This window comes from Pseudopipra pipra, chromosome 3 (assembly GCF_036250125.1).
Source record: "Pseudopipra pipra isolate bDixPip1 chromosome 3, bDixPip1.hap1, whole genome shotgun sequence".
In the NCBI taxonomy this organism is placed as follows: domain Eukaryota; kingdom Metazoa; phylum Chordata; class Aves; order Passeriformes; family Pipridae; genus Pseudopipra; species Pseudopipra pipra.
The window spans coordinates 114,869,937-114,882,507 of record NC_087551.1 but is presented as its reverse complement, the minus strand read 5'-3'; the positions used below and the strand labels follow the sequence as shown (position 1 = coordinate 114,882,507).

Sequence of the window (12,571 nt, the reverse complement as noted above, 5' to 3'; positions counted from 1 at the left end):
TTTCGGCACACTGGTATAGCCTGTTCCTGTGCGCTCAAAATTGCCTGCTTGAAGCATGTCCATCCCTCCTGGACCCCCTTGCCTTTAAGGGTTGTTTCCCAGGGTATGCCTTGAATTAGTTTTTTGAATAGGCCAAAATCTGCCCTCCGGAAGTCCAGAGTAGAGGTTTTAATGATGGCTCTCCTTACATCCCTGAGGATTGAAAATTCAATTATTTCGTGGTCACTATGCCCCAGGCAGCCTCCAACCACTACATCATCCACCAGCCCCTCTCTGTTTGTCAACAGTAGGTCTAGTGGGGCCTTACCCCTGGTAGGCTCATTTACCAGTTGATGAAGGAAATTATCCTCTATACACTCCAGGAACCTCCTTGACTGCCTCTTCTCTGCAGTATGAAGCTCCCAGCAGATATCTGGCAGGTTAAAGTCACCCACAAGCACAAGGGCTGGAGATTTTGAGACATCTGCCAGCTGCTTGTAGAATAATTCATCTCCTTCATCATCCTGGTTGGGCGGTCTGTAACAGACACCCACAAGGATGTCAGCCTTGTTGGCCTTCCCCCTGATTCTGGTCCACAGGCACTCAACCTTGTCACTGCTGACCTCAACTTCAACAGAGTCAAGAGACTCTCTAACATATAAAGCCACCCCTCCACCTCTCCTTCCCTGCCTGTCCTTTCTGAAGAGCTTGTAGCCCCCCATAGCAGCACTCCAGTCGTGTGCGTCATCCCACCACGTTTCTGTGACAGCAACTATGTCATAGTTTTGCTGCTGCACTATGGCTTCCAGCTCCTCTTGTTTGTTTCCCATACTGCGTGCATTGGTGTACATGCACTTCAGCTGGGCCATTGATTTTATTCTCAACTCAGGCTCTACACCCTTAGGCTTTTTTCTGGAGAGCCCAGTTGCCGCCCCTTCCCCCTTCAGACCTAGTTTAAAGCCCTCCTAACTAACCCTGCCAACTTACGGGCTACAGTTCTTTTGCCCTTCCCAGATAGATGAAGCCCATCTGGTTTGACGAGACTAGGCAACATGGAGTTTGCCCCATGATCAAAAAACCCAAAATTTTGACGATAGCACCATCCTCTAAGCCACCTATTGGTAAGCTGTGCTTTCCTAAACCTCTCCTCATTTATCTCTTCATTCATCCCAGCTAGCACAGGAACTGAGCCAATTACTACCTGTGCTCCTGTCCCATGAAGTGATCGGGTCAGAGCCTTAAAATCTTTTTTAATTACCCTGGTACTCCTATTATTGATGTCTTCACTTCCAACCTGGACAACCAACAGCGGGTAATAGTCTGAGGGTTGAATAAGCTTAGGAAGTGTTTTTGTAATATCCCTCACCCTGGCCCCAGGAAGACAGCAAACTTCCCTGTGGGATGGGTCTGGCCGACATATAGGGCCCTCAGTTCCCCTCAAAATGGAGTCACCAACTACAATAACCCTTCTCTTTTTCCTTTTACCTGTAGTTGTAACAGATCCAGTAGACCGGGTGTAACCAGAAGACCTTGTAGACAGATCTTCCTCCTGACTGTCCTCCATCAGACTTTCTGAAACCAGGGCCATATACCTGTTTTTTAAGGGCACCCTGGCAGGTGAAAGGGGTCGAGAGGGGGTGGTTTTGCCTCTACGAGCAGGCACCTGTTTCCATTCCTCTCCATCCATATTGTCCATTCTGTCTGCCTGATGGCAGGGGGGGCTGGGCTTCACCACTTCCTGCTGGGCTTCTTTAGGAATCGAAAGGGTGTGACTCCACCAGTCAATTTCCCTTTCACTCTCCCTTATACTCCTTAGTCTTTCCACCTCTTCCTTTAGCTCTGCCACCAGACATAGCAAATCATCCACCTGCTCACATCGTAAGCAGGTGTTTCTCATGCTGTCCTCTGGTAGCAGTTGTAGGCTCAAACAGTCTATGCAGCCAGAGGCCTGAGTGGCTGCATCCTTTTTAGAGGGTTCTGTCTGTATTGACACCCCTCTACTGGTAATAGGAGCAACAGCTTTCATTTTTTTGGGAGGCATGACTGCCTTGAGCTGTGAGAAAAAAGCCACAGAAATACCTTAGGCTTCTGCCCTACCTGTTTACCCTGCCTATGGGAACTGCCGTGCAAACTTCCGTGCCACGCCCTCACTGATGTGCCACGCCCCTGTTTGCCCACTCCTGTGTGGGGTGCGTGAGCGACCTTCGCTCACGCTCTCTTGGAGGCTCTTATTATGCCTCCCTATCACCTGCTAATGAGCCTGACCCCTCCCACTCACCTTAATCGGTTCCGAGGAGGAGCCAAGCCTGGGCAGCAAATGGCCTAGTAGCTCTCTTGGAGGCTCTTATTATGCCTCCCTATCACCTGCTAATGAGCCTGACCCCTCCCACTCACCTTAATCGGTTCCGAGGAGGAGCCAAGCCTGGGCAGCAAATGGCCTAGTAGCTCTCTTGGAGGCTCTTATTATGCCTCCCTATCACCTGCTAATGAGCCTGACCCCTCCCACTCACCTTAATCGGTTCCGAGGAGGAGCCAAGCCTGGGCAGCAAATGGCCTAGTAGCTCTCTTGGAGGCTCTTATTATGCCTCCCTATCACCTGCTAATGAGCCTGACCCCTCCCACTCACCTTAATCGGTTCCGAGGAGGAGCCAAGCCTGGGCAGCAAATGGCCTAGTAGCTCTCTTGGAGGCTCTTATTATGCCTCCCTATCACCTGCTAATGAGCCTGACCCCTCCCACTCACCTTAATCGGTTCCGAGGAGGAGCCAAGCCTGGGCAGCAAATGGCCTAGTAGCTCTCTTGGAGGCTCTTATTATGCCTCCCTATCACCTGCTAATGAGCCTGACCCCTCCCACTCACCTTAATCGGTTCCGAGGAGGAGCCAAGCCTGGGCAGCAAATGGCCTAGTAGCTCTCTTGGAGGCTCTTATTATGCCTCCCTATCACCTGCTAATGAGCCTGACCCCTCCCACTCACCTTAATCGGTTCCGAGGAGGAGCCAAGCCTGGGCAGCAAATGGCCTAGTAGCTCTCTTGGAGGCTCTTATTATGCCTCCCTATCACCTGCTAATGAGCCTGACCCCTCCCACTCACCTTAATCGGTTCCGAGGAGGAGCCAAGCCTGGGCAGCAAATGGCCTAGTAGCTCTCTTGGAGGCTCTTATTATGCCTCCCTATCACCTGCTAATGAGCCTGACCCCTCCCACTCACCTTAATCGGTTCCGAGGAGGAGCCAAGCCTGGGCAGCAAATGGCCTAGTAGCTCTCTTGGAGGCTCTTATTATGCCTCCCTATCACCTGCTAATGAGCCTGACCCCTCCCACTCACCTTAATCGGTTCCGAGGAGGAGCCAAGCCTGGGCAGCAAATGGCCTAGTAGCTCTCTTGGAGGCTCTTATTATGCCTCCCTATCACCTGCTAATGAGCCTGACCCCTCCCACTCACCTTAATCGGTTCCGAGGAGGAGCCAAGCCTGGGCAGCAAATGGCCTAGTAGCTCTCTTGGAGGCTCTTATTATGCCTCCCTATCACCTGCTAATGAGCCTGACCCCTCCCACTCACCTTAATCGGTTCCGAGGAGGAGCCAAGCCTGGGCAGCAAATGGCCAGGAAGTGTCCAAGGCCAGGCTGGACGGGGCTTGGAGCAACCTGAGCTAGAGGAAGGTGTTCCTGCCCATGACAGGGGGTGGAACAAGATGAGCTTTAAGGTACCTTCCCACCCAAACCATTCTGGGATTCTGTGAATTAAGGGAAAACACTTCCCAATTAATCAAGAGCTTTTATTGCCCTATGAATTTTCCCATTAGATCTCAATTTAACAAGCTGGTTTATGAAGGTTGACAGTTTTTCAGCCCTTTCAAATACCATTTGATCCTAAACCCCAATGAAACAAAGATCTGAACCTGGTGTTACAACACAGGCCAAATAAAAGCTGTGACAGATTCCCCCTGGTTCCACTACGAGGTTTAGGGCAGCACTGACACCCCAGGACCCCTTGGAGATGGACATCCAGCTCTGTAGAGTCACTGGGAACCAGCACAACAGCTCCTGTCGAGTTTCACAAAAGCTAGGGAAGCCAACTGAAGTATAAAAAATAAAATGTGAAAGGTTTAAAGTGCATGTACTAAGCTCATAAGCCAAAATTGGCCCTAGATACAAAAGCTCAGAATAATCTCCTGTAAAGACAGACGATAGAAATTTTATATTTTAAATTGCCAGTAGATTTTCAGGAGATTAACATTCCCTTGAAGGTTAGAACTGGAATGTTGTGGCCTGAGCCTTCAAGTTGCACTGAATAAGAAATTACAGTCGGTTCCTTGTACTTTTCTTGGTCTCCAAAAGCAAATGGCAATAACGCTGAGATGTTTAAATAGTAATCTAAAAATATTTATAAGTTTGTTTATCACACAAATTAAATAAATGCCAACTAAAAAAAAAAAAAGAGAAGCTGTTGTTTGGGGGGTGGTTTTGTTTTATTTTTGTTTTGTTCAGGTTTAGATTTTTTTGTTTTGTATTTGTTTGAAAAAGACATGTGAAAGAAAGTTCAAAGACAAGTCCTCAACATTCCCTGCCAACATTTGTTTCCTAAGAGTGACTTTTCTCTTTGCCCTTTGCTACATAGGAGCCAACACAAATAAATGAAAAACTGACTATATGAGTGAGTGTCAAAATAACTTGCATCTACATGACAACGCTAAGAGCTTATATGGAAAAAACAGCGTAAAAGCACTTTTAGGGCATTAATTATACGACATAATGATGATAAATTCTGACAGAAATACAGCAACTTGACTTGTCCCTTACGTCTCCCCTACACAGGCATCTTTCAAGCTTCTCTGCTGTATGAAAACTGCACAAATATAAGTCATGAAAATTTCAGTTTGCAGCAATTAGAGCTCATTAAATATGTATGAGAGCATCTGGAAGGGCACACAATGCTTGTCGATGAGGTGGAAGTCAACTCAAGCTCATGAGCACATGAAATCAAGCCGCCCTCACACGTTAACGCGACGTTGTCCGAACGCTAAAAAATAAGTTTGATCCTTTGCTGTTTCATTCTCTGCAAGAAAAATGCTTCCCAAACAGCTTTAGTAAAGGCCCTCGGTGTATCTTTACATGAACCTTACTCACAGTCAGCTCTGCTGCTGCTCAGCTCTTGGGGACTGAGTGAGTAACTCATGGTATGGTTTGCACAGCATTTGCCTGAAGTATAATGAATATCTGCTAAGAGAAGCCAAACATCACATTCATAAAAGGAAATCCAGTGCAACTCTGAAATAAAACAGCAAAAGAACTTCCTGATTGTTATCAAGATCCCATCTGAATAAAGCAGTGCACTAGGAAATACTTCAGTGAATTACAGAGCCAAGAAAATAGAAGACTGTCTTATCTAACAAAACAGTGCTGGATTATTTAATTCATAAAAGCCTGTTAATCAAGATCCCAGTTTGCCAAGGAGAAAGGATGGAAAAAAAGGAGCCTCTGTTGATACCCAACAGAGCCTCCAACTTCAGATGTGGTGCTGCAACCACATTGACACAGCAATGGCTTTCCAAAGCAAGGCTTCCATGCAGGCTTTGTAGGATTGGGTCTAATTTGAAGCAAGATGCAAAAAAAAAAGTAGCCTAGATGCAAAAAAAACCCAAACCAAAACCAGGAAACCCAAGTACAATCCCTCCCCTCCCTAAAAATGAGTACTATAAACTTAATTTATAGATACCACACTGAGCATAAGAATGATGCAGGACCCTCAGTATAAACACCCTGAAATGTGAGTGCTATAAATAACCAACTATTTGATAGAGAAATCCCTTCCACATGCATGGAAGGAACCCATTATACTTTTATGAGCTGTAAAAACGAGTAACAGTTAAGCACACCACTTTTATTAACCTAATAAACCCTTGCCTGAAGAAATTCATAATTCAAACACCAAAGACAACCACCACCACCACCACAAGTAAACACTGAGAATATTTCAAAGCTTAAGTTTCCACAGTCTGACAGGTTTGCAATGTTAAGCCCTTCAGTGCAGAGGGAAGGAAAGAACATTACTCGTGATCCCGAAGAAAACAAATACTTGCTTCAGGTCCAAAGCCCCAGAACTTCATACAAATACTGCTCAGAACAAAGTATGCATGAGAGAGCTTCCAGGAAAGCTGCCTCTGGCCTCAAAGCCTGTTAAAAAAGCAGAGCCATGGAAGCCTCACAAGCGGATGACTCTTCAGAGAATCAGTTGCACAAATTTTTAAATTTAAGATTAAATGGGTAAGAAAAATAGTAGCCTTGATATCAATGTTTATTTGTATAAATTCTAGGAGCCTCAGAAATACTACATGGAGCTAACAGTTGTTTAGACCTGACTGTGACAATCTGCTGGGAAAAAACTCAATTCCAGGACATTTTGTTTGTTTGTGAAAGAAAAAGGCATTGATCTTTTAGGCTAGACTTAAATGGATTTAGGTATCACTTACAAATAACAGGATGATTAATAGCTGCAAACTGCCAAGAAATGTGCCAAGAGTGAAGGGTTCAGGTCCCTCTTCCCTCTGATGAGCACCAAGGACTGATACACAAATGTCTCTCACTCCTGGATCAACCTCCTAACAACCAGGGCTCAGCCATCCCCTCCAGCCCATAACATTGTCAAGTTTAGAGAGAATAAAATAGAGCCAGAAGCTGGACTTCAATGGTCCTTGTAGGTCTCTTTCAATTCAGGATATTCTCTGATTCCATGAAATAGCTCAGATAACAAGATACAATCTTCCCTTCTCCCAGATTCCTTTACTTCCCTTCCTTCTTGCCCACATATATTTCCTGCAGAACTGAGTCCCTGGCTGGAATCAGACACATGGACAAACTCAGGACAGAACAGATGTAGGATATGCTTGGGAGGGAGAGGTGCATTAGTCATCCCTGGGGATTCCCAGCTCCAGTGAAGGAGGCCCTGTGCAACCTCATCTCATTTGACCTGCTCTGAGCAGTGTGTTGGACCAGAGACCTCCAGAGGTCCCTTCCCACTGGAATTATTGTCTAATCCCAGGAGTAAACCAGTCAGAAGGTGCCTGGGGCACAGCCAAGGAAATGACCTATGACAGGAAAGGGACATGAGCAAGAGGAAAGCCCACGTCTGTCACCGAAACCAGGCACCACCTTCCAGCTGCTCTCCCAGCTTCCACCAACTCTTCCACACTGTCACTCCACTTCCTCCAAGCAATTCTCCACAAGGATGGGTCCCCTCCTCAGTTTTGAGAGCTGAGACTTGAGGTTTAACAAAATGCAGGTTTTGGTCAAAATATCCCTAACCCACCAGACTGTAAAGACATCAACTCCATCTTTTTTTCTGGAAGTGGGACTCCAGAGCTCTTGTGAACTCCGAGAACGTTCCCCTGCTGTCGTTTTGCAAGGTATGGAAACTCTGTATTCAATATTTAACCTTTTTTTCTTTCAATTGAGAAGAATTAAAAAGTTACTTTGTTTCAGATAATGTAGAAGATAAAGGGTTTCCCCCCTCCCTCCTGTTTTTTGCTTCAGCTATTAAACTGACTTCACTGGATTCCCTTTCCCCAAAAGGAATTATTGGCATACTCCTGTGAGAATGGGGGGGGAAAGCCACCCTACACGTTTCTTGGATTTTTGCCTTCTTCACCTTCCCATTCCTTGGCTGAAGGTGCCTTTTCATACTCACTTCCTCATCATCCAGAGCAAGTTTTTCTTATTAAGACAAGTAATAAACATTTAAACAGCTGCCCAGACCACGGTCTGATTAACATAACCCTTAGGCAAGTTTCGTGGAGGGGGGGGGGGGGAAAACCACCAACAACCGAGCAACAACAAAAAAAAATATTCTCTTGTCAATTCACGCTTCCTTTTCTCCATTTTCCTTCTTGTTTTTGCCCCTGTGTCACTGTCATCGGGTTAAATCCGTCCCACTCAAGCGCCGAGGGGCAGGAATAGGGGCTGGAGAGCGACGGGATGGATTAACACGGGGCAAAATACAGAAGAAGAGGAATTTTTCCCCCAAAACCCCAAAGCAGGAAGAAGGAAGGGCTTTCCCAGCGGGAACCGGGCACAGCCCGGCTGTAAAGCAGGTGCAGGAGGTGTGGAGAAGGGGCGAAGTGGGCAAGGAGAGAAAAAAAAAAGCCATAAAACTAGGAAGATTTAAGAAAAGGGACGGCAGGAGAGGGGGGCGAGCGCAGCGCGGCTTCGCTCACAGACCCACCCGTGCCTATACAGGGTGTATTTATTTATAATGAACAAATAAATACACATGCTCACACCCCGATACACCCACCCTCGGGCACACCTGTCCCTACGGACACCTGTCCCTATGGATTGGCACCCCCCGGTCCCGCGTTGCTCTCGGGAAGGAGAAGGGAATGGGGGGTTCGCTGAGGAAGGAGGGTCTCACCTCGCCGGTTCATGGGGCGGACGCGCACCGCCACCTTCACTTTGGAGTCCCCCATCCTGCCGCTCCAGCTTTCCCGGCTCCCTCGTCCCTGCCCGGCTTCCGTCTGCGGAGGGAGAGCCGGGCACGGGGAGGAGCGGACGCGGAGGGAGGTGCCGCGCCGGGCCAATTCCGCCGGGACTACAACTCCCGGCGTGCACCGGGCCGCGCCACGCCTCCCTGCTCCCGGCGGGCCGCCGCGATGTGCACTGGGAGATGTAGTTCTTCCCTGTGTCCCCGCCTGGGTGGGAAGCAGACTGGCTGCGTCCCAGAATCAGTTAGGTTGGAAAAGCCCTCTGAGGTAATCGAGTCCAACCTGTGACCGATCACCACCTTGTCAGCTACACTGTGGCACTAAATGCCACGTCCAGTCATTCCTTGAACAACTCCAGGGATGGGGACTCCACCACCTCCCTGGGCAGCCCCTTCCGATGTCTGATCAGAGAATCAGAGAATCCCAGAATCGGTCAGTTTGGAAGGAGCAAGAGGGGGTCATCTGGTCCAACTTCCCTGCTCAAGCAGATTCCTCTTAGGACACACAGCACAGGATTATGTCCAGACAGTTCTGGAATATCACAGAATCACAGAATGGTTTGGGTTGGAAGGGACCTTAAAGATCATCCAGTTCCAACCGCCTGCAATGGACAAGGACACCTTCCACTATGCCAGGTTGCTCCAAGCCCCGTCCAACCTGGCCTTGAACACTTCCAGGGATGGGGCAGCCACAGCTTCTCCGGGCAACTTGTGCCAGGGCCTCACCAGCCAAGAATTCCTTCCCAGTATTCCATCCAACCCCACCTTTTGTCAATGTGAAGCCATTCCCCCTTGTCCTGTCCCTCCAGGCCCTTGTCCAAAGTTCCTCTCCAGCTCTCCTGGGGCCCCTTTAGGCACTGTAAGGGGCTCTGAGGTCTCCCTGTATCCTTCTCGTCTCTAGGTGAACCCCCCCAGCTCTCCCAGCCTGGCTCCAGAGCAGAGGGGCTCCAGCCCTCGGAGCATCTCCGGGGCCTCCTCTGGTTTTGCTCCAGTAGGTCCGTGACCTTCCTGTGCTGAGGACCCCAGAGAACCCTCACAGACCATAACCCAACATACAGATGTGGGTTTCGGTGATATCTGGCTCTGGTTTCACAGAGCCACCCCTGACTATCATTGACGTGTCCGGTGCTATTCACTCAGCAAAGAGAGCTCACTAAAAAAGCTCAACAGGAATAGTCTGAGACAGTTTGAACAATAAACAATATTACCATTTATCCCCATTAGACAGATCAACAGTTCAACCACAGCCACGAATTGCAAAGACCGAGAACGAAATCGTAATGCAAAGATGCAAAAAAACCCCAAACCCTCATTTAAATGGTCATGGTTGAAAAGCCTTGCAGCTGCTATTTTAGTTCAAAACAAGGATTCTCTCTATGTTATTTTGAAAGGCCAGATTCCAGCAAGGACAGGAAATAAAACAAATTCAGAATTGTAGCCCTTTGGCCTTTCAATGTCCAACGAGGTTTTGTGACAGAAGTAAAAAAAATAACACATTTCCAATGGTTTTGAGATAAGATTTCGGCAGGTAGCACTTTTTGCCCAGGGGAACTGCACTTAATATTTATCATTTCATTCCTGCCCGGCCTGAAGAGCATCTTGTCAAGGCAGAGAGAAAACAAATATTAAGCTGGCATTTAAGTCACACTGAGATTAATGTCCATGTTCTTAAGAGCATCTCAAGTGAGCAGGAGGGTTGGGAAGATATCTTGAAGTTTAAAAAAAAATTAAATAATAGGTCAGACCAAGCCGAGTGGCAAAAGCTTGAAGCAGAAAATGTGTTTTTTTCTGCAGCAGGAGAAAGAATCTGCTCTCCAGCCCCACAGCCCCAAGCTGTGGAGGGTTTCTTGTTGGGAGTGGGAACATCCCGCTTCCAGGCTGCACAGTTGGTCCTTGCACTTGTGAACTTGAGGATCCAATTACAGGATGAAACCCAGCTTTGAACTTCTTGTGGTATTTTCCAGCTGGGGCCTCCACAAACTTCACCAACGTTTTCTGAAACCCAATTATTCTCAGGGGAGATAAATATAGTTCCCGTTTCACAGCTGGACACCACCAGCAGCAAGGGGAGGGTGGGTCTTTTTTACAGCAGGTTGAGTCACCTGGAGTTTGATTTAAAGACATGGGATGAAACCCATTGCCAGATGTGGGTACAGCTGGGCAGAGCAGGTGTCACCCAAATCCAGTTCTTCCTCCTGCATCTCCTCTCTTGTTTCAGTTATCATTGATTTTATGTAAAATTTAACAGTAAATCTTTCAGGGAATGTATTTTATATAACCTTTTTATTTATTCCGAAGAGGCTGTTTTAAGTGGACAGTAACAAATGCAATTATACAATTCTTACAAGTTTTGCTCCAGTTTTCCACTTGGAACGAAGAATTAATTTTTCTGCCTGGAATGAAGAATTAATCTTTCTGCCCGGAATGAAGAATTTATTTTAAGATCCGAAAAATCACCCTTTGAGCCTTCCTTCAGTTCTAGCAGCCAGAGAGAAACCAGATTCACGGGTAGTCGTTGCTACTTTCTGCAAACTTCTTCAAAGATCCAGACATCCTTAGGGCCCAAGGAACCATCTCAGTTTTGATACTTTTGATGGGATCTCTGGGAAGATGTGCAGGAGCAATAAATTCTGCTGGCTCTCTGCACTCCTGCCTCTGGACTCCTCCTCTGTTCAAGGCCCTGCTTCCTGCAATGAATTACAGCAATGCAGCTTCTCTTGCACTGGCACAAGGTACCTCAGTGTAATTACCCCACTGTGAATTCCCCGACAAGCCCTTTCCCTGGCTCAGGGTTTCACAATCTGTGGGAAGCATCTCCCTGGAGGGGCACAGCTTGGAGGGAGGATATTGTTTCCATTCACAGCACTGGAACATGCTAATTATGCTGGGAGGAAAGAGAGGGGGGGTGGCAGCTTTCACTTGGGAGGGACAGGCTGGGCAAATAGTTTGTGAAACGCCAACTTAACCCCATCTTGTAGGGAATTGTCTCCGGCTCTTTTCCCCCTTCCTAGTTACTGTAATGAGGGGCTGACTTCCCAGATTAGCTCTGGCTATTTAAATGCTAATTTAATTAACAAAACATCCTTGGGGGGGAGGCACTGCTTGTCCCTCCCATTCATTTATCGAGTTTCTGAATGCAACACTGTTTTCATCGAGTTGATGCCACAGTTATTGCTGTACCCACCTGGTCGCAGCATCGATTAAACGGGGACGTGGAGGAGAGAAAATCAGGTCCTTCATCTCATTATTTTTTTTAAGCAACTGATTTTTGAATGATTTTGTTTAGAAATAACCAAGCCAAAGTGATTTCACGTGTCCTGGGATGCCCGGGACGTGTGGATCACCAGCCTGTCGAGGAGGGAGTTGACTTTTGTTTTTCTCTGGATGAAGATATGAATGTTTTAGCTCTCACGTCATCCAGATAGAATTGTATCTCAGGACAAGCCAGAAAACATGACAGTCTTTTGAATGTCTCTTCTTCCAAACAACAAATCCAGTGTGTTCTAAATCCATTTTTCCATTTGTTTGACTGTGCATCAGAAGAGACGCATCAATTATGAATTTGCTGCAGACCTACTTTCTGCCCATGAATCATTCAGGCCTCGCAAAACTAAAAGAGTATCTTACAATTATTTAGTTAGTTGTATCCAAACTCTTAAGCCCTTTGCAAGAAGCTGAGCATCGCTGGGACAGTCCCACTCACAAACTGGGAAGGATTCAGGGCATCCAGCAGCTCTTTGGCACCTTCAGTGCTCAGATCCTTGATATGAAAATGTTTGGTGAAGCATTTAAAAAAGAAAACCTGTTGCTGCTGTACATTTTCCAGAGATTTTTGTTTTGTCCAGTCCCTGGGGTAACGAGTTTTATTCTGATATGTGAATTTTGTCTTCAGTTTTATCTCGCTTTTCAGCTTAAAGATATGAATATATAAATGTATTTCTATATACAGAAATTTGTAGGCACTTACAGGCCAAAACAGAAGACAAAGTTTGTCATAAAGTTATTTCAACTGTAATTGAGGAAGAAAGCACCGAGGGAAATCAATATTAAGAACAGGCCAAAAAAAATCTGGATAAAGCAGCAAATCAATTTCTCCAAATCAGTTGTGTCAAAATTCTGCT

General features: G+C 46.8%; 1 protein-coding gene across 4 annotated transcripts in view; it reads right to left on the bottom strand.

The window, feature by feature from the left end:
* KIF13B (kinesin family member 13B) overlaps nucleotides 1–8,525 on the bottom strand; it is a 132,762-nt gene extending 124,237 nt beyond the window's left edge. For all 4 annotated transcript variants that reach the window (XM_064651151.1, XM_064651153.1, XM_064651152.1 and 1 more), the window contains exon 1: nucleotides 8,382–8,525. In XM_064651151.1, coding sequence (XP_064507221.1) covers nucleotides 8,382–8,436 — 55 coding nt within the window. In that variant the 5' untranslated portion in view covers nucleotides 8,437–8,525. The remainder of the gene's footprint in view (nucleotides 1–8,381) is intronic.
* Nucleotides 8,526–12,571: the final 4,046 nt, after the last annotated feature.